General features: G+C 45.5%; 1 protein-coding gene across 1 annotated transcript in view; it reads right to left on the bottom strand.

Moving 5' to 3' along the window:
- Positions 1–18,276: 18,276 nt before the first annotated feature.
- The window catches only part of LOC119091545 (lipid droplet-associated hydrolase), a 12,519-nt gene continuing 8,598 nt past the window's right edge, over positions 18,277–22,197 (bottom strand). The window contains exon 6 of the mRNA XM_037214355.1: positions 18,277–18,501. Within this exon, the coding sequence (XP_037070250.1) occupies positions 18,277–18,501 (225 nt within the window). The remainder of the gene's footprint in view (positions 18,502–22,197) is intronic.

Here is a 22,197-nt window from a genome sequence, read left to right as displayed (position 1 = left end):
TGGTTCTTGTTGCATCTTAGCTTAATCCTAAGCGCTATATTGATTCTTGATGGATATTTGTATGTTCCAGGCTGGATCTTGGTTTTTGTTGGATCCTTTGAAATAATATCACCGAGACTCTATCAAAATAGAGTCTCGGTTTTGCTGGTTCTCTTGACCTGGCATCAGGCTGGATTCTGTTCTCCTACTAGATCTTCCGGCTTAATGTGACGCCGGATCCTGGCTCCTGTCTGATCTTGTACCTAAATATGAGACTAGGTCATGGTTTTTGCTGGAGCTTTCGACTTGTTGTCAGGCTGCATCGTAGTTATTGCTGCATCTTTCGGCTTAACATGAGGCTGGATCTGATTCTTGCTGGTTTCCTCGGCTGAACTCCAGACTGGCTCCTGGGCTCTTCCTGGTTCCGAAATCCAGAACCAGGAAGCAGGAATTGATTGTCGGGAAAACATCCTGAAAGCCAGGCACATGTGTGTATATTGTCCTGAGAAGCAGGCCATTCAGACCAACTCATTTGTTCTGCTGAAAATGGAAATATGGGTAATTTTTTCACTAACAGACTTCGAATAGCAATGTGATTCGACACTTCTTGGTAATCATTCTCCTTTTCTACCCATGCATCAGGTACATCAGCCGATTACAGACCTATCCTGATCTTTCGGATCGGTTTACCCTTTTCGTTTCTCGTTTCTCACTGGTTAATCATCATGCGTTATCACATGATTCCCGCGGAAAATAGTCCTGGCAGTTTCCCTTTGAAAGTGTTATATAAGGCGAGCCGTCCGTAACTTGAAATGCTCATTATTTGAGGACTCACTGAAGCACAGCTGTGTGAAGGACCAATGATAGAAGAGTGTAACAACACACTGGATAAATTGAATGTAACAAATGACGTGGAGTATCTGGACTAACGGCGGAATTTTGCAGCTTGTCCTGGGAAACATTGAAGGACATGATAACGAACGATAAACGACGCAAGAGATAGACAATGGCTTTTCATGTCACACTGGCGGGGCATCCTCACCTTTATTACAAAATAAAAAACTAAATGTTGTTGTCAAGTAAAAGACCAATCTGCCGGCTGAATGCTGTTCATAAGATACAGGCCAAAGTCATAGCCAACGGGCTTGATCGGATAATTCATGAAAGTGTACATAGTAGCCAAACAGGATTTATAAGGGGAAGATACACCTGAGAAAACATAAGGATGATATGCATAATAATTAAACATTGCAGAATAGAAGATTGAGATGCACTGCTATTAACCATGGATAACAAAAGTGCATTTAAACTCACTGAACATGGTTTCATTATATTCATGCTGGAAGAGCTCAATCTCCGCGATATAGTGCCGCAGAAACAGCTATAGTCAGCAATGTACATGCCTAGGATTGGTTGCCTTTCTTCAAGGGAACTTTTCAAGGATCTCCAGTAAGCGGGATTCTGTTCATCTTATCGACAGAAATGATAGCGACAAAAAGAAATCATCCAGGTATTCAAGGAATTAAGATAGCCATATGGAGGTGAAGGTCAGCCAGTATGCAAATGACGCAATATACTTTATAAGGAACCAAACATCGATGTAGAAGAACTAGGTATATTGTCGAGATTTAAGAGCGTAGTGTGTTGGAAGACCGGCTAAGAAATGGGTTGGAAATAAGGGACGGAGCTAGGGCACGACACAAACTTACGACCTTGGGTATTTGGTTTAGTGCAGCAGGACCACGCAATCAAGAAAATATAGCACCAGTCGTCCAGTCTGACACGCGAGTATGCAATACTTGGTGTGTATATGTCTTCTGATGTCGTAAATGGGATGTGTGGCGAAATGCAGCATATTTCCTTGGTCCACGCTGTAGCAGATATGGAGTCATATTATTAAATTGCTGTGACGGGGCAGGCATCCAAAGATCGCTAAAGACACGCTGCGTCAGATCATTTAGGACGTGGGTTTAAATTCAGCCGACATGGATAGAATTGACACGAGTTTGTAATTAGCTTGGATAAGAAAGATGCGCAACCTCTTTATATCATCTATGCGCCAATGATTGCAGGCAAGAGTAGGTTCATTAAAGTTAACGCATTTATCTATAAATGATAGTAGTGAAGTTTACACCAGTGCATTGCATGCACCAGGCTTTTGCAAACAAGCAGTACAAAAGCTCCAAAATACAGTTTCTACCCCAGTAAATAACGCAAGAAAACTATGAATGCAGATGTTGTGGGGTAATGACAGGATGAGCATGAGGAGGGAATCAAAGTTAATGAAGCCGCTTTGAAGGACAGAAATATGGCTGATTGATGACATTGAACGACATAATGGTACAATGTTGTCCGAAACTTAGGTTAGAGCAAAACATTCACAGTTGGAATTGAGCTTCTTTCATCACCAGGGACTGGAAACACAATGCCAGCGGCATGAAAACAAATGTTGCATGATAACCACGAAATAACAGTCACTCAAGAACACGAAAGAGGTTCGATGGATGTGGCAGTGAACAAATCACGCATGAAAGTTAACCTGAGTAGACCAAGATGCTTTGTCGACTGATAGTAAAACAAGCTATTCCAACGTCAGAATGAGAATTAATATAAAATAGAGAGAAAGGGGTAACGTAACTGAACAATGGGATTCCATTTGACAAAGTCTGTACAAATGTTGAACGTACACAAGGCTGCGATCACTCCATTGTAGGGTTTTCCAGCGGTACATTCCCACACAAAAGTTTCTGCTTGCTAAGGGCATAGCCGAGAACCCGATGCGCCTCAGGAGCGAAGTCATAGGTGATCTGAAACCCGTCTTGAATGAGCGCGCAAGCATAACGCCGATGTGGAACTCATGTATGACGAAAATTAAGAATATCTTTAAAATACTCGACAACTTCAGCTTTCTTCAAATAGTCCTGCTAAGATACAGCAATGCTCCACCTTCTTTGACCCAATAATTTTGTTAATAAAACGGCATATCGCACCCAGAAAACCTGAGAATAACAATTGAGAGCCAAATTTGGAGGCTACTTGGGGAGCCTCTTCATACTGTTAAACAGAAGGTACCATTAGAAAGAAAAGGGCAAAGTGAATCAACGTGGGGGGGGGGGTTATAGTAAATACAGATGAGACGTTAAAACCGTAGAATACGTGGACACGTCTTAGGATATCTCCGGACTGGTGACACATGCGCGAAATGGGAAACGAACAATAGGCTAGGTTTGGAACGGCATGAGGATATGAAAATGATGTGCGCATGGACGATGTATTGTCTGGATTACGTACTTAGTACGAGATGTCGCACAGTTGTCGATTGTTCGCTGCTCATTTGTTCAGTGTATAATAGCCAGGATGGAGATACCGTGTGCAATGTGCATCACCATCCGCCGTGGACCGTGTATGTGTATATCAAATGTGAGACAATACAAAACGCAAGTAAAAAATGGAATGACACAATGAAAACAATGTTTGTGCAAACGGACTCCAGCAAAGAGCCCATCGCAACCCAACTACCTCAAAGTATGACTTGCCCTCAGGGCATCTGAATGGAGCATCTGATGTACAGGCGTGCAGCATTCCCTCCATAACTGCTCGAAGTAACTTGGGTAGGGCAAGGGCTTCATGATGATAGACATTGCAGAATCACATCTGTTTTGTCCACGGGGACATTCGTGAATCAATATTCAATTTCAAGTGATGCCAAGGAGCCTGGGGGCTTTTTTAGGTAATGGGAAAAATGTAGCTATCATTGAGGCCACCTGCGATGCGTCCGATGATTAAAATATCCATATTTTTGATAGCGTGTGTAGTTTTGACGGGCTTGTTTGGCTGTTGGCACTTGCATCTACCGTGAGATGTCTGGGCTTTTTCCTTTCGTGCCGGCTAACTCGGTTGACGGGTCTTGGCGTCTTTTCTGTTACAAGAAGGGAACCAGGGATAATCGAAATAACAAACGAAATTGCTGGAAAGAGTATATCGGCCAAACAGTGCGTACACATCGTCATTGCTAGCCAAGAATGGCGTAGGAAAGGGTATGAACCGCCTGCACAGGTAACAGATGGGTCGGGGCAAACGGCTCCTAAAATTCCAAAACGCAGATATGTTTTGCTCAAGTGCAACACCACTGTACGCTGACTTTCTAAAGCTTCTAAGCAAGGGCCTGATTTCCGACTACCACATCGCAAAGATCGGAATAGAGAGAGCGGAAGCGGGCATAGAAAAAGTCAACGGTGAAGGCCAAAACCAACATCAGAGAGGCTAAACAATCATAGAAAGTGTTCCATCAGCCGCGACACAGTCCTCACAGAGTAACGGAATAGACATGAAAGCTAAACTTTGACCATCCTCTGCGGATGCTCCGTTCTATCAACCTTTGAAGGTACCAACTCAGGTAGAAACTAAACTTAATAATTTGAAGCTAAGTTCTTTAACTCGCGCCCGGGCGGCCGGTTTGATACCCTTCGCTCGGGTGGGGGGCAACCTTACCCTCCCCCCCCCCCTCATGAGATCTCAGGAACTAAGAAAGCTAGAGACACCAAATTCACAGGGTGTATTGACCTGTACGTGAACTCACTTAGATCAAAGTGTGAGGTTCCTGGGTTATGACCTTCGGGTCAAATAAGTTTAAACAAGGTCAAATTTTAGGTTGGTCTTCAAATGGGCCCTAGAACCTAGATAACTGTTTTAGCGAAAGCTCACATGTTCATTCAAGGTCTTTGACCTTGTTTGACCTTTCGAAGGTCATGGTGACCAAAATCAAACAAGACTGCTTTGAGTTTTGTATTTAAATAAGCGACAAAGATAACGTCAGGCAGTATGCTTCTAAAAACGAAAGGTTGACCCGAGTGATTTGAGGTCAGTGACCTATTTCGACCTTTGAGAAGTCTATAGGAGGTTTATAATGCGATTACTGTTTCATTAAATTTGACATGGGCACTAGAAACTAGCCCATACGACAAGCCCCGGCGTAATACAAAAAATTGGTTTGACCTTGGTCTGACTTTCATACCTGACCCTGGGTCAATGCTATTTGTTCATTTAATTGTTGTTTTGTCTAAGAAAGTATTTCAGAGATGTATGGGTTCGTCTAAGTCTCCGTTATTGGATCAGATTGAACAATTCCCAAGAAAATGGATCGGCTGAAACCATGGGCTGATTTTGACCTGGTCAGCGGCCTTGCAAGGTGCATATAAATTTTTGATGTCAAACGATCAGCCATTGAATTGTCTACAGCTATGCAAGATTTGGCGCGGCGCGGCGGGTCAATTTGGCCCCCACCCGGGCGCATGTAAGGCATACATGCACTCTCGTTGAGTCATCGGACAAGTGTAAAGGAGTGTAGTTTAAAAAAACGGATTTTATTGAGCATGACCAACAGATGAGTATGGTCAGATTGAGTATGACGTGATACTGAGCATCAACAACGAGTACCAGAGCGTGTCCAGTCGTCCTAACCCTAGGTCTTAATATGTAGACGACGCCGTAAACTTCTAGAAATTGAAACATGCACATTTGAACGTTCAATAAAACGTATCTAAACATTGTAACTTAGCATCGAAGAAACCCTGAACTCGGGGCTTCCAAAACACTATTGCTTTATTTAGTTCACGTTCAAGCTGCACCGCAAAAGTATAGGCTTTTCAAAAATCACAAGCCAAACTTACACTTCGCCCCACCGCACCCAAACATGGTGACCATTTAGACAAGCTGTTGTAGCTTCTCAGCGGTTTCAATTGAAATGTTTTCTACAATCCTATGCCATCTGCCCTAACATGTAGCAAATACGTGCGGCAGCATTCCCATAAAGTGGCATAACTTCAGCGATATGTATTATCGAGGAAGACCTACATAGAATATACATTTTCGGTATCAGGACGGTTGACCGTGAACTGCTAAATCACAATTCAGCAATAACCAAGAGCGTCTCCAGAATTTAATGTACAAACAAACAAAAGGCACGGTGAAAGGTAGCTGTTGTGCATCATCTTTACTTTTATGCGCTATTTAGGGTCATCTTTTTTAGCTAAATGTGGTTTAAGACCGAAGTGTGCTTACGCTATATCGATTACATTTTCATCACCTGAACCCATTTGTTGAGCCCACTGCTAGATATGTTTGCGAAAATCAATCAATGCCATACAGTGTTTCTGCCACTTTGGAACACAACGCTCAAAACGCGTCGATTTCGTCCCTTGGCATCCTTGTGTAGTGCAACCATATGGAAGCTATGCCACAGTACTCACTGAAACCTGTGGCTGTTCCTACCATACTATCTTACAATTCAGCACACCGAGGCTACAAATAAAGCCGTCTTCTATCACAAATATGGAGAGCGGTACGTGTAACGTCTGATCCTCAGTCATACGAGCGCAGGCTAACTAGCATTACCCTTCTTTTCTGTGAGATTGAACACCAAGAGCGTAAGGTTCACCGTTTGGGACACACGTTCTTGATTTAGTCCTGCGTGACGTTTGCGAAGAAGCTAAAGACTGGCAAAACAAACATGTTATGTATATGTGTAGCTCCTTTTTAAGGGGTGACGAGTTGCGCAAACAGCCAATGCTGCCGCACGTTCGCGCGGTTTGCACGGTCTTAGGGTGGCGTGAACTGGTGGCCCAAGCTTAAGGCCCATGCTGGTGCGATCAGCACTGGAGACCGATGACCCAAGCTTAAGGTGGCCCAAGCTTAAGGCCCATGCTGGTGCGATCAGCACTGGAGACCGAAGCGTTTCTAGCTGAGAACAGAATTTGCCACACATGTGCCAATACACGGAAATAAAAGCACGCGGATGAACAAGGTGCATGAGATCTTTTGTAATATCTGCCCAGGAATATCTAATGTACGAGAGACAAGGCGCGGCATTCATGACCGGTTTAACACGCGCTCGGGTGTCCAGTTCAGTACACTACGGCCGGCTAACGGGTCATCTTGACCCGACTGAGACCGCAAAACCTAAGAAAGCTAGAAACAACAAATTCACCGGGTAGATGGTCCGTATATGATCTAATTTGTGTCAAAATTGATGTCCATAGGTCAAAATTTTCGGATTAAATATAGTCAAACAAGGCCAAACTTCAGATTGGTCTCCAGAGTGTCCCCAGACCTTCTCATGCAACCGTCTTTAATCTAGGTGCCTTTGCTGAGTGAAAGAACACAGGTCACTTTTAACGTTAATGTTTTACTAATTTTCATGCCAGTTTTGATCCAATGTCCGCAGGGATTGGTTTGATTTTTACATTCAACACGTTTTACCCACATAGGAAGTACCTGTTTTCAAGACGCTCTGTTACAAACCCTTTCCGCAACCAAGATGGTGAGGTGGATACACTAGGCTTCGCTTTGGTGCTTGTCATGATGCAAAACATTTAAGGATCGTTTATTTCTTATAATGGATGACAAACTATGAGATGAGTACCAAACAAGACTACCAAAGCCAATATATTCTGCGGAATGTCACGCAAAAAAAGGTATGAACTTGGATGTGTTCCTAATCAATCAGTTCATTGCCATTCAAAGATTTGGAAAAGGTGAGATTACATGTGAGCTGCTTGATACCTAGATGGACAAGATTTTGCAAATCGAGAAGAAAAATGTGTTTCTTAATATAGAAATGAAGACATCGAAGCAAAGATGGAATCCATTCAAATCAGAGATCCTGTCACTAGAATTTTGATGCGCTGTGTGGTTAATGCTAAGAAATGCTCAGATTGCGGACCAATGAATCGCGATGTAAAATTCCGTCGTGTTGCGCAATCATGAACATCATCAAGCATCCCACTAAAGTGCAACTACAGTGACACCAGATGAAATGTGTTCACTGAGTGAGCGGTATGCAGTGACACCAGATGAAATGTGTTCACTGAGTGAGCGGTGTGCACCGTCGGTCGCTTTATGTAACGGAATAACTGATCGCTGCACGCGTGCCACTGCGTGGCTCTGAGCCCGCGTGACAAGCTGCCGTGCAACGAACCTGAAACAGCGATCAGCCAGCCGCGGCTAGGCGATTGATTGGGGACCAGCCGGCGAGAATACCTCGCCGCCGCCACCTTTGCTATAGCCGCTGCCCCTGGTGTCGCTGGTTGCGTAAGATGGTTCTTAACACGCGCCCGGGTGGCCGGCTAGATACCCTTCGCTCGGTTGTGGGGTGGGAGGGTGGTCATTTTGACCCCCTGAGATTCCGGGAAGTAAGAAAGCTAGAGGCACCAAATTTTCCGAGTGTCTTGACCTGTATATGAACTCACTTAGGTCAAAGTTTGAGCTTCCTAGGTTATGGCCTTTAGGTCAAATAAGCTCAAACAACGTTAACTTCTAGGCTGGTTTCCAAAGTGCCCCCAGAACCTGGGCAACTGTTTCTAAGCAAAAGATCGCGGGTCCATTGGAGGTCAGTGACCTTGTTTGACCTTTTGAAAGCCATAGTGACCAAAATCACAAGACTGCTTTGAGTTTTGCATTTGAATAAGCGACAAAGATTACGCTAGGCAGTATGTTCCTAGAACAAAATGCCGTCCCGGGTCATCTTAGGTCAACGACCTGTTCTGACCTCTAAGAAGTCAGTGGAAGATGCATAATGCGGTTCCTGCTGTCAATAGTTTCGAAATGGACACCAGAAACTATCCCATGCAGCAAGCCCTAGAGTAATAAATCAGAGCGGTTTTGACCTTAGTCAGACGTTCATACCTGGCCTAAGGTCAATGTTATTTGCTTATTAAATATTTCTAGTGCCTAATAAAGCATCCCGGAGATGTATGGCTTTGTCAAACACTCCGTTGTTTTTTCAGATCAAACGATTCCCTAGAAATTGCCTTCCCTGAAACCATGGCCTGACTTTGACCTGCCATAGGTCAGCGACCTTACAAGGTACATCTGAATTAGTTATATCAAACAATACACTATTTAATTATCTGCAGTTAAGCACAATTTGGCGCGGCTATGCCGCGCCGTTCGGAAACCATTCTGGCACAACCTTCGGAGGGTTAATTTGACCCTACACCCGAGCGCGTGTTAAAGAATGGCTGCGAAACGGCATCGCTGGAGACGTGGTATCGAAACAAAGTGAATATTTCGATTGGTGGATCCATCAACACAACACAACACAGCGAGGCTGCCACGGGGGATGACTAGATCACCGCGCCAGCCCGGCGCTTGAACAGTCGCCGCCACTGGATCTTGCTGAAGAGCAGTAACAATATCAATGAACAATAACAAATGTCAATATCAATATCAATATAAAAAACAGTATCAATGTGGGACTAACTTTGGTCTGCAGGTGGGCTGGGCATGTGTAGAAAATTATTGCTGAGCTTTGATGGTAACCTGTGATATTGGATTGATCCAATCCTTGAAGTGCGTTAACGCTCACGGAATTACGTTTTGCTCCTTAGTTTAGAAATGATACCGACGTGAAATTTTGTCCCATTTACGACATGATCCATTTTAGGTGACTATTGTGGCTTGAAAGGTTACTCGTGGGCCTGAAACCAAAAGGCAGATATGTTTGGAGAGTTTAGACAAAGAGCGACACACTCATTTCCCGGATGTTTGGTTTATTTCGAAAGTTAGTGGAGTATGTCGAGCCGCTTCGTCGGGCGAGAGTGCAAAAAAATGTCGGGTGGGGGTAAACACGCGACCGGGTGGCCAGTTGAATACCCTTGGCTCTGGTGGGGTGTCAGTTTGACCACCCTCATATCTCAGAAACTAAGCTAGCTTTTAACGCCAAATTCACATTCACGGAGTGAGTTAGCCTGCACGTAAACTCACTCGTGTCAAAATTTGTTGTTTCTAAGTCAGGACGTTGGTGACAAATGAGGTCAAACAATGTCAAATTCCCGATTAAGGTATCAAGTGTCAGTGAACCTCCTCGTTCAGCTGCCGTGACGCTAGATACCTGTTTTGTGCACAAGTTCAACGGTTTTCAATTGAGGTCAGTGCCTTTGTTTGACTTTCATGACGTCTAGGCGACCAAATACTTACGAGATTGCTCCTATTTTGTCATTCAAATAAGCGTCAGAATTACGCAGTGCGGTATGTTACTGAAAACGAAATGTCGACCTGGATCACTTTTGGTCGGTGACCTGTTCTAATCTTTAAGATTTCATGGAACATGACCGTTACAGTCCCTGTCATTAATGATTTCGAAATGAGCACCAGAAAATACCCCAGAAACCAACCTGTCTAGTAAAAAAGCAGGTTAGTATTGACCTCAGTCTGACCTTCATACCTGTCCTTAAGTCAATGGAGCTAACTGTAGTTCTTGATTAAATCGGTTTGTTGCTTAGGAAACTATATCAGGTACGCATGGCTCGTCCAACACGCCGTTGTTTCATCACGTTGATCAAGTCTCTAGAAATGCCCTTCACTGGTAGCCATGGCCTAACTTTGACCTGCCATAGGTCAGGTCAAAGTTAGGCGAGGCGGATCGAGGCGGATCAATTTTTGACGCAAAAAGATCCGCTGTTTAATTCCCTATAGCTACTCAAAGTTTGGCGCGGCATTGCCGCGCACTTCGGAAATCATTCTGGAAAAAACCATGGCGGGTCAATTTGACCCCACCCGGGCGCGTGTTAAGTGCTGTCTCGATTTTGATTTCAACTCTTTGCAGGATGTCTACGTTCTTGACCATCCACACGAGTAATTGGAGTATTTCGTCAGCCACTACAAGTCGCGAGCGCTCCAATCTGCATCGCTAGTGGTTCTGTATGAAGGTCAGGCAGCAGCCAGTAGCCCTCCTACTTGATTAGCTAGTTTTTGAAAGTTTCACCACGGTCCTAGGCAAGATCCAGCTTACTCGGAGAGGGAGCTTTATTGACCATACCAGAGCTGTGGCTGCAAGTTGCTATATTGGTATTACTCTCATCTGTGCCGCTGGCTGCTGGAACTCTTGCAATTCCGCTTCGTTCTACTGGGATGTTTTCGAAATTTCACTCCTTCAAACTTGCTTTAACGGAGCAAAGCTGCTATCTAGAGACTACTTCAGAAAACTAAAAACCTTTTCATCGCATTCAGGCCCAAAAGTCGGCCTCGTGCTCCACGTGCCTGTTTCGTGTCGTTTCGGTTCGAATGGAAGGCTCGCTACCAAACGTCGCGATTTACTTTGGCTGAATGTGCATTGCACTGACTTCACAACCTACATATATGTCATGCATCACACTTGGTCGCAGCATCACAGCAACCAAGTTTCGGCTTCCATATGCTGCAAAATGATGCTTTTTGAATATTTTATTCTGACACGTAGCTCATTACCTGTAAAGGGGTGTTCACATGCATGCAATTTGTTTGTGTTGCCTGTTTGCGACGTCTTTGATGACCTGATTTGTGGTTGCATCGGGAACAAACGGACAAGCGGCAGACGGCACTCGGTTTTCCGGTTATCCGTTTTTTTTCAGAAATATGGGACATGTTAGCTGTATTGTACGCATAAGTCTGGTTAGCGAAAGGAACACGCGTTGCCGAGTAGGATCGTTATCTCTAGGTAATCTTTAGCACAGTAACCGTTTTCACAAAGGATTGCTGCGGCAGCTTTTCAAACTTTTCACTGAGCTCGCAACCATTTTTCAGCCGACAAACACAAATTTTATGAGCGCTTTGGGCTGGAAATGCTTGGTGGAGATTTAAAAACATGTTCGTAAAACGCATGTGTAAAAATAAAGATGTGGTTTGTTGGTTACAAGCAAGAATATCCTTGAGCGGTTAGTTATGACTTCATATATATTTTTACCGAAATTTTTTCAAAACTTTTAAAAAATGCTTGGTGGCATGTCTAAGCAGACGCGGAAAAACAGACTCCAATATCCTGGTCACGTTCCATTTCATATATCTCTAATAGCTACTGAGCTTGCAAACCAAGCTCCATAATGAATGACTTACATAAGTTAACGGCTGATACCCCTTCCCCTCCCCTTGCTCTGCACGATAATCCTCTTAATCCCCTTAATAAAAATCCCCTTGCTCTGCACGATACCGCTGTAAGCACTAATGGCACGGCGAGTGTCCAACGCCTTCCACAAATCCCACAGCGTTCGGAGGCTTGGTCTTATCTTAGAATCGGGTGGACTAAGGGCATGAGTTAAAGAAAAAATGTCTGTAAAGGTGTTCGCGTCGTATAATAAACTTATGTTTACATTAACATACGTGCTTCGGCTTTTAAATGCCGATGAAATTGCATGAAAGTAATCTCCGTCTTACCAGAATATCAAGTACATACTAAAATGTTCTAAAACATTTGGAAAATTTTGCAACGCATAATGCTTTTTTGTGAAAATGGCTAGTATTGTGCATCGAGTTTTAAATGTGTGAGTTTGTATGATTACACCAATCCTCACGATAAATGTATTTTTGGTTTTATGCTCGGTGCGATTCATCGAGACCCTTCTGCTCGCCGTTTGCATTTCGAGCAGTCCTCGCCATAGTGCCCGGCATCGGCTGATGAGATCTATGAGCTTGAATGTTATCGAATGCATTCTTGTAGTATCGTTTTGTATTACCAGAGTCTGAGAACATTCGAAACATGCATTTCACGTGTTGGGTTTTGGAACCGGTCCTTCGCACAACAGTTTTCACCACGTGGTGTCACAGTGACAGAATTTGTCTACAGATACACACAAAACACGCACACTAAAAGCTATACAATGTCACATCTCGGCGACCACCCGTTCAGCGCATGGCCTTTTATCAGGAGAACTCACTCCTAGGTATCCAGCGCGAGTGTACCCGTGACAGGGGTCTCGCAGCGATCATTTGGTGATGTGTCTGCTGGTAATTATCCACAGGAGCCACACTGCTATGTGGTCCATCATTTCGTGCTGACGCACAACCATCGCTCTTCGATGGGGGGAGCGGCGGGGCGGTTACCTAAGGAGTCTTCTAAAGTCTTTTTCCGGATGACTTCCTAGAGGTTTTGAGAACAATGCTAGAATCTAGGGTGACTGGCTGTGTTTGCCTTCTTTGTACGCACGTTGTGCGAATTTTGAGCTCGTGATCTTGACAGCTCGTTATCTTTAACCTCTTTTTAAGTTACTGTCGATGATATCTTACTCAAAAGTGACAATTTCCGCCTATTTCTTGCGGAAAATGCACCTCAGGATAGTTTTCTAGACTGCTTATATTACCTGTATCATCTGAAATTGTATTACTACTGTGCTGTTTTATTTTGCATGGGCAGGTCATCCAAGGTAAACACGCGTCAGGATGGCGATCAAATGCCTTTCACTCGGGTTAGGGAGGAAATCTGACCGCCTAAGATCTCCAAAACTAAGATAGCTGGTAACACCAAATTCACAGAGTGAGTTGACCTATAGCCATTTCACTTGTGTCCAAATTTGAGTTTCCTAGGTCACGGACTTGGGGGGAAATGAGGTCAATCAAAGTCAAACTACAGATTGGTACCTCAAGTATCCCTAAGCCTCCTCATGGAACGGCCGTAAACCTAGATGCCAATTCTGAGCAAACTGGTCAATGGTGTGCAATTAAGGTCAGCACCTTTTTTGATCTTTGTAAGGTCAAGACAATGAAATACACACGAGATTGCTCCTATTTTGCCATACGGGTAAGCGCCAAGGATTAAGGTAGGCCATATATCTCTAAAAACAAGATGTTGACCTGGGTTATTCGAGGTCGGTGACCTACACCGCCCTTAAAAGATCACAGAACACGTCTATTCCAGCCCCGTTATCAATGAATTTGAAATGAGCAACATAAACTACCCCGCAAGCCAAGGTCTCGAAAAAAAAGCAGCTCAGTTTTGGCCTCAATCTGACCTTCATCCCTGACCCCACGTCACCTAATTCATTGCAATTCTAACTTTAATTGGTCGTATGCTTGCGAAACTATTTCAAATATGTATGCCTTCGGCTAACACTCTGTTGCTGCATGCCTTGGAACCATTTCTTGGGACTACCCCTCGCCGACTGCCATGGCCTGCCTCTGGCCGGTTATAGGCCAGCGACCCTACAAGGTACATCTTCTTTTTACATCCAAAGATTTGCTTTTTAATTCTCCACAGCTATACAAAGTTTGGTGCGGCTACACCGCGCCGTTCCCAAACCATTTTATAAAAACGTTTGGAGATGCGTGCGTGCGTGCGTGCGTGCGTGCGTGCGTGCGTGCGTGCGTGCGTACGTGCGTGCGTGTGTGTGTGCGTGTGTGCGCGTGTGTGTGTGCGTGTGCGTGTGCGTGTGCGTGTGCGTGTGCGTGTGTGTGTGTGTGTGTGTGTGTGTGTGTGTGTGTGTGTGTGTGTGTGTGTGTGTGTGTGTGTGTGTGTGTGTGTGTGTGTGTGTGTGTGTGTGTGTGTGTGCGTGTGTGTGTGTAAATTTGACCGACCGACACTAGAGCGCGTACTAAGATTGGTAAAATTGTGACTTTGTGGCCAGATTGGGCATGTTTAGTGTCACACACTAGATATTAACGACACAAATCTGACGCACTTTGAAAATCTTCTCAAACGCCGTCTTCTTGATGTGACTGGTGTAGATCCATAGGTCCTGAACATCATTCGGCGCAGTTTAAATATGTGCCGTTCTTAAGACCTAAACCCCTCTAGTGTCTGGGCTACACACTACCAATATGCGCAGACTATTTTGGGAGACTATTTCGGGGTCATCCAGGCATACATGACGCCATGATGACCTCATTCAAATCTTGTCATTCCATACCCAATCCACATTCCATTCCATACCGTGATCAGGACCAGCAAAAATATAATCATCGAGTTGTTCTTATCTGGCGTTCGTGAGCACGATTTCCAGACATAACGGTCATCAATTGTCTTTCAATGAATATTGTACGAGGTACGATGACGTAAGTAAACAATGGCGCATTAAGTAGTAAATTTACTAAACAGCAAAATTACGTTGTCTGGGGCTATTTGTGCCACTTAAAACCATGCCGATTGTATAAGTGAGCTTCATTCATCTCATCTGTTGCTTGCTTCAAAATCTTCAAATATGGAACATTGCTTTTCACGCATAATCAAATCGCGATTAAGTTATCCTGTTTTCTGACAAGTGAAAAGCTGAGATACGGCTGAGTGCCCAGCTGACAGAAGTTGTGTGGAACTTACACCCACGTTGTGGCTCTGCTTAGAAAAGACCCTATGACCACGCTAACCAGACGACGTACTGCTCTCGGAATGTCCACAGAAGGTTCAGCGCGCTCTAAGGGGGGGGGGGGGGGCTATTGGGATAGAGCATTGCTCCGCGATAATCGTAGCCTAAACGAGGCATTAGAACGGAGTCAGGTGCTCTGTACAACCCAAGCTGCTCTGCCAAATAGGGTTCCACGACATAAGTGCTACAATAAAAGCTGGTGCCGACGAGGAGGCTACAACATTACATCTACCGCTAATGCTTGTACTCAACGCAAGTGCTCCGCTGCACGACATATACTTTTAAAAAAGTGACAGCAGTCATACCTCCACTGCAAAAATTAACAGTTATTCTTTATGCACGATATTATTCATCGTGCAACGAATTACACGCAACGTTAGGGTTATACGTGAAAACTTATAATTCAAAATGAATAGCTGTCACCTCTATCGGAAAACGTGTGCAGACTCTACGCACATCCGACAGTGCTTCGGCCGCCAATGCTCAGTCATCGAGTGAAAAGTTCATGACCATCTAGTAGGAGTGTAAAAATAGTTTGCGGCGGCAGACAGTTGAGGCGCCCTTCTAATCTAGTTTATGAGAGAACCCTTCCCGCATTTAAATGTCTATGCCGCAAATCCGAAAATGTTTGCTCGTTGCTCTCTGCTATTTTGTCGATTTGCCATGTTTGGCGTAAGCGTAAAGGCTATAGTTTTACTACCAGAACCTTACCGACGGCTGTAACCTTTATGAGTATTGGTATTAGTTTCGGCGGGATTATTTTTGTTCTGTAGCACTTGTCTTACGTAAGCCATTGCAGAAGAAGTGATGTCGCGATTAAGTGAACACAAAACCAGGGGTGAAGTTTTTTGACCAGTTCGGGACCCCATCTATCTCTGTCTGTGACAGTTAACTGTCACATTTGAAGCAGGTTTGGCCGTTTTTCCCTGGATAGCCCTCCCATGTTTGCTTTACTCCGAACATGTTTTGCAACTCCACGCACTATAAAAGACGTTTTTCAGTGCAAAAAATGTCGCGCGCATCTATTGTTATCGTGGATATGGCAATCACAATATTTGCAGCAACACTAATGAATCAACGCCATGAAGTGAGTACCACTAGTCTGATTTCGTCCGTACATGTGCTCCCATGTGTTCGCTCAGTCAGTTTTTGGGGGAGGCTTGGCCTATGAGTACATGACGGTGTAATTTGTGGCCTGTGCAAAAAAGTCGGTGCAAAATTTTTGTAGTAGAAGTAATATTGCGTAATCTAGTAGTGCAGCACTCTCATCGGCATTAGTTTTCTCTTAGCACTAATGTCGTGACACCGCCAAATAGGACTCATCGCTCCTCCCTAGCGAGATGTTGTACCGGAGGCATTAAGTAAACACCATACCTCGACCCCAGCTAGAATCGCACTGTAGCAGCAGCTTCATCGGAGGTTGTTGGGCCGGAGCACCTGGCGCCGGTGCAGCGTGTCTGACAGTCGCAGCAGAGTTGCAGTTGTGAACCTCCTGTGAACGACGCACGTGCTGCCACGGTCGACCATCTGAAGCCGGGCTAGCGCCCCCGCCCACAGCCGGTCATGTCGCGCAGCAGGCTGGCCAGAGCTGAGCGGTACTCTTTGCTGAATAACAGCATTATCGGCGCGTTCAGCGAGGTTTGTACGAAGAAAATCAGCGTCATCAGGAAGGTGAGCAACTGGTGCTGCAGCGGCGTCTGGAAGCAGATGAGCGGATCCTGCAGCAGTAGCAGCACCAGCATGGTTGGAAGAAAGCTCAGCAAGAAGATTAGCAGGTGGACCACCAGGGAGACCGTGGTCATCACTTCGAGGTTGCGATTTGTAGCGCGCTGAGCGGCCACCGGCTGCGTTGCTGGGATGTCTTGGGGAGAGGCCTTGTTCAGCCCTCGGACTGGTTTGGCGGCACTTCTGTGGGCGGGAACCGTGAGGAGCGCACCGAACTGTTGTGGGCGGCTGCTTGATTGACTAGCTTGCGTCGAAACTTCACCCCCCATCTGATTAGAAGCGCTTGCGGAAGCCCCCTCGGAGTGCAGAGCAACGCCACATACACTACGCTCCTCAGCTAAGGCTTCCATGGGCCCAATCCTGCTTAAATTTTCTGAAGATGTACCCGAGCAAACCTCTTGCAAATGAGTGGGACCCAAGATCATGCCATCTGCCCCTTCAATGTGCCTTTCGTCTTGGACTAGCAGCACCGGTGGTAACCGACGCCACTGCGACGAATCCGACTCGAGGACACTGGGGGTAATCTGCTCAGCACTGCCGCCGGCCTCGGTGCCATTTTCGCGGACGTTTCGTGCCATGGCTAATGACGGCAACGTTCGCCTGACGGTCGTAGAGTCGATCGTTACGTCGTGCGGCTCTGCATGACCTCGTGTGCGGGTGACCCTGTGACCCTGGCGAGCAATCGCGCGTCGTACCGTCAGGCGTGCTCCAATCGCCTTGACCGCGATGGACCCGTAAAATAAGAGGAGGGCCGCCATACCGCCGAATATCATGACACTCCTGATCATATTGCTCATGCTGGACGTTTGGACGTCGGTGTTGTACGTCGAAGACACCACAAAGAATCTGGTAGTAGTGATAGCGTAGGGACGTGAGCAATGGACCTGCACCTGAGCCATGTTGGTGGCGATTCTGATCAGTAGTACCAGCAGTCCGGGAAGGAAGACAATCAACGTGTTCTTCAGTGTTGGCATTAGGTTGCGATTGTGACATACGATCAGGTAGCGGAGGCAACCGATCGTCAGAACGAAAATTGAACCGAAGGATGGTTGATGCCTCCAGAAGAACGCGCCGCGGGGCGCACAGGAGGCTCACCAGGTGCTCTAGCTCGGCGGACCACATCGATTCCTTCACTGCCTTCGAGAACAGCTGGATGATGGGAAACACGGCAGATAGCACCGCATCTAACGCGCAGTACAACAGCAGCAGCCGGTTGCACAGTGTGTTCAGGTTTTTTGAGCGGGACAGCGTCATCGACGAGATCGTATTTACGCCGACACCGATCACCAGCGACAACGCAAGCAGGCCGTACGAGCACGAGGAGAGCGCGGCGGCGTACTGCTCGCCCTCGGTCGCCGGACAGACGTGCAGGCCATGCTCGCTGACCGAGCAGGTGGCCAGCAGAGCGCCCACCTCTTCCCGACACGAGCTTGGCACGGAGAGGGAGTCGAGCATCGCGTCGGTGCCGTTACACGCTGCGAGATTCTGTCCGCCGCTGCAGGCGGCCTCTGGCACAGACCTCGGGGTCATGGCAGCTGAGTACCTTGGCGGCTTCAGTCGGCGCGTGAACGGCGTCGAGGCCACGCTGATCTTCCGACGGCTTTACACGTGCCGGCGACGGAGGGTGGGGTAGCCGGCGCTGCTGCTGCCCGCGAACGTCGGAGGTGTGCTGCCGAAGGTTGCCGACTCGACACTGAGGGCGCAGGCGGCTCCGACCATCCCGGCGAGGTGTTGTGATGTCGGTATCCAAGGCGACGCGCTGGCTTCTCGTAGGTTACCTTTTTTGTTTCCACCTCGACGACCTTAAGTCATAGCTGGAGATGGGGAACTTACTTTTGGCCGAAGGCCAGGAAGAAAGCTCCGTTAAGCCGGCTTGCTTTGCACTAGCCAGTGCACAGCAAGGGACAGAAAAGCTATGTTACCGTAAACGGATGTGTCCGGATGTAAAGGCAAGCAAAGGGAAACACGGCTAGTTAACATGTTCTTATATTTAGCATAAACAGGTACCAACGCACACAACACAGGACAGAAAAGTGCGGAAGCCAGGGCCACTTGATTGCCGCAACCGGTTTCTCTCTCGGCTCAGCCGGTGGATCAGGCCTGTATTATTGCCGCAAAAAAGGTCCGGCTCTGCGGCCCCGGCTGCAACTAAGGAGCCTGCTCGCCGGTCTGGAGCGACCTTGTCGTGTGTTGTGTTCCGTTGAAGGATTTTTGAACTGACATCGCTGTCTTGAAGATCATCCGGTGTATTTCACAACCCCGACCTCCTTGGGATCTAACCTCTCTAGTTCCTGAGCTTTACGCCCACAAAGAGGTGCGGACTGGTTCGTTTCAAGGTCACCAAGGCAGCTAGTACGCTATAATAACGCCATTCAAATCCTGCCATTCCATTAGCCTACGGAGGTCAAGATCAAGAAGAATGTTATTAGCTAGTTATTATTTATATTCTATAATTACATAGTTATTTATATTTATATAGCTATTAACTAGCCGTTCATACCTGGTGTTCGTAAGCACGATTCTCAGATAAAACGACCGTCAACTGGTTCCCAATCAATGATCAAATGTGTGCAAGGTGCGATGACGCCGTCAAAGGACATATTGAAGAGCGATTTTCCGAAGTTGAGAATGTGTGTTGTCTAGAACAGTCTTTTCCACGTGAAGATATACCAGTAGATTGGACCTGCGTATGCCAAGAAATAGCCGTCCCGGTGGCTCAGTTCGTTAGAGCGCGTGCGTTCCGATCCACCCACCCGTGACGGGGTGGGTTCAAGCCGCTATAGGCGCTCGCTATTTGCGGTTGACAGGGTATGGTCTGCGGCAGGTGGAAGCGGCCGCACTTAAGGTCAGTTAACGACAGTGGGCTGAACGGATCGTGCCGAACATGGGCCGCACATTAAACTTTCGTCAGCAAATGTTGACGTTCCGCCGGAATTGCGCAATCGCATGGCAGGGTTCAGAGCTCATACAACAAACACTGCGTAGCGTGAGCTCTGGTCTAAAAATTCATCCATTTTAAAAGTTTGATTAAATTCTTAAATGATAGCTATATGTGAGTTTATATTACTATATCTCATGTTTGTTGCAATATCTTCAAATGAAGAACATTCCTTCAAAAGGAAATGTTCCACCTTTACATGGGGTCTTGAATTAAAATAGATACCTCGAGGACCTTTTGATGCAGTTCACGGCCATGCCTTTTTAAGACCCAAAACCCACCGGTTGCTGAGTTATACGTCTGCAGAAGTGCGAAAAGGTTTATTGGGGACTACTTCAAAGTCACCTTTTCATTGATGTCGTCATAGAAACGTCATACGATTGCCTTTATATTACAGGCTGTTTCTGCTTATGGTCAAAACAGCATGGCCGCTGACACATTCGCAAGAGCGGTGATGCGGCACGTATGATACAATCTGCGTAAGGCGATCGGTTGTTAACAAGATTTCGCTGCTGAATGTGTGTCGCGAACGTTAGCGTAAGCACTTTCGGGTTGTGCGCCACTCGTCGTCAACGGGGCACTTTTCCTTTCTTCTAGGTCATAGGTTAACGTTATAAACGGAGAACGCCAATATCTGCAAAAAAGTACAGAACCGAAAAAGGACGGCACTCTCTCCGAATATTTAAAAAAGACGCGACGGCAAATCTGCATTTTTTCTTGACGCCTTCTGTGCGGAAGCAAAGAACCTTGCACTGGTTTATGGGTTCGCGAGGCATTATAAAATTAAGGAAAATTACACTAATTTTACACATCTTTGTACAAAATATTTAGGACGTACTGTGGGCCAATTTAAATATTTTAAAAAAATTATGTCCTATATGTATAACCTTTGAGTTGTTTTACCTTGAACTCCCGTTGGGACTTTGTTTTGGAGGAGTTCACGGTGAAATGCGGTGGTATAAACCGAAAATGAGAAAGACTGCAATTTGATAGCTCCGCGGTTGTGCAAGTGTAGGATCACACTTATTTGACATAGAGTGTGAATCAGGCGCTTGAAATGGGCGTGATCACTGGTGGTGCGTGCCAGTAGCTTAGTACTGATCTTGATGTGATGGGGAGTGTGCATACGAGGTTTGTGCTTCTGAGGAGAGAACACTGTTTTGGGATTCTTTAAATCTATCGACTCCCATAAAAATGTGATGCATCGATACATGCCTCTATCTTTGAGTTTGCGTTTGGGCATGACAAGGTAGTGGTAGTCGGCAAACTGAAAGAAACAGTAGCATCCGCGCTGCAGGGGTGTTCAAAAAGGCAAGTTAGTATGATTCTTGAGTCTAGTAACTGATTTTTTGAAAATTGATTTTTTGAAATTGATCTAGTACGATTCTATAGTTAGTAATTCAGTATGATCTTGCCAACATTTTGAACCTATTGAGGAATTACAGCATGTATTTGATCCATTGCATGCCATTATGTTAGCAATTAATTTAGGCAGGAGCGACAGGTCAGCGCAGCTCGCTTATGTGCATGATTGGTATAAGCTGACATAATGCAGCTTTGCAAAATTGTCTCTCACTTAAGAACTCTGAAAATATAGTGCTGTATTTTATTTTTATTTTTGTTATAGCATTTTCATTTTTAAAATACTGCTCTTACAAATTTTGTATGCAGGCACGCGTTGCTTGTGAGTCATCATTGTCAAAGTCACTACAACTTATGTGGGATGGTGGATGCTGAGATAGGTGGAGAAGTATTGCTGCTGGTTTCTTGGATGACATTTTGTAGTGAGGCAGCCTGATGGCTGCAGCATGTGTTGTGTGCTTCGTGTGCTTTGCTGCTGCAGCATTGCGTGCTTTGCTTAAAGTGATTTGTGTATGATATCATGCATTTTTGGTTACTGGTATGTCAGATGCGCAGTTAATGCAAGAATGCATGCTTGACCCAAGTTTTCATGATGGAATTTATTGTGAAAACAGCAGGGATTGGAGCAAAAACCGTACCATTGTTGATTATGCCATGCCACGTAGAAGGGCCGATTAGTACTACGATGGCATTGTTGACCTGTGCCATAACACAAGGTACCACATTGGATGACTACATTATGTCAAACCTATGAGATAACAGCTGTAATTTGTGAATGACTGGTAACTGCTGATTTCACAACGCCAAAGGACTATCACCAACGAAAATACTGTAGCGACACAATGGTTATTTCATGGTTTATTAGTAATTGCATAAATAATCCATAGCAAGAAAAATTCTTGGTAGTTCAGCCTTACCATCTTTGCCATAGAAATAACAATGTTTCGGCAATCAATTCATGGCGATGTTGCATATTTATTACATTTGGTATATATGTGCTTTTCCATTCACAAATAATAAAGAAAGTAACGACTGTAAACATCATAGGACATCAATGTCAGGACTGCAGCGCTGAAGGCAAGGATAAAT

This window comes from Pollicipes pollicipes, unplaced genomic scaffold (assembly GCF_011947565.3).
Source record: "Pollicipes pollicipes isolate AB1234 unplaced genomic scaffold, Ppol_2.1 Scaffold_3447;HRSCAF=4054_pilon_pilon_pilon, whole genome shotgun sequence".
Taxonomy (NCBI): domain Eukaryota; kingdom Metazoa; phylum Arthropoda; class Thecostraca; order Pollicipedomorpha; family Pollicipedidae; genus Pollicipes; species Pollicipes pollicipes.
This window is presented reverse-complemented; position numbering and strand designations above follow the sequence as displayed.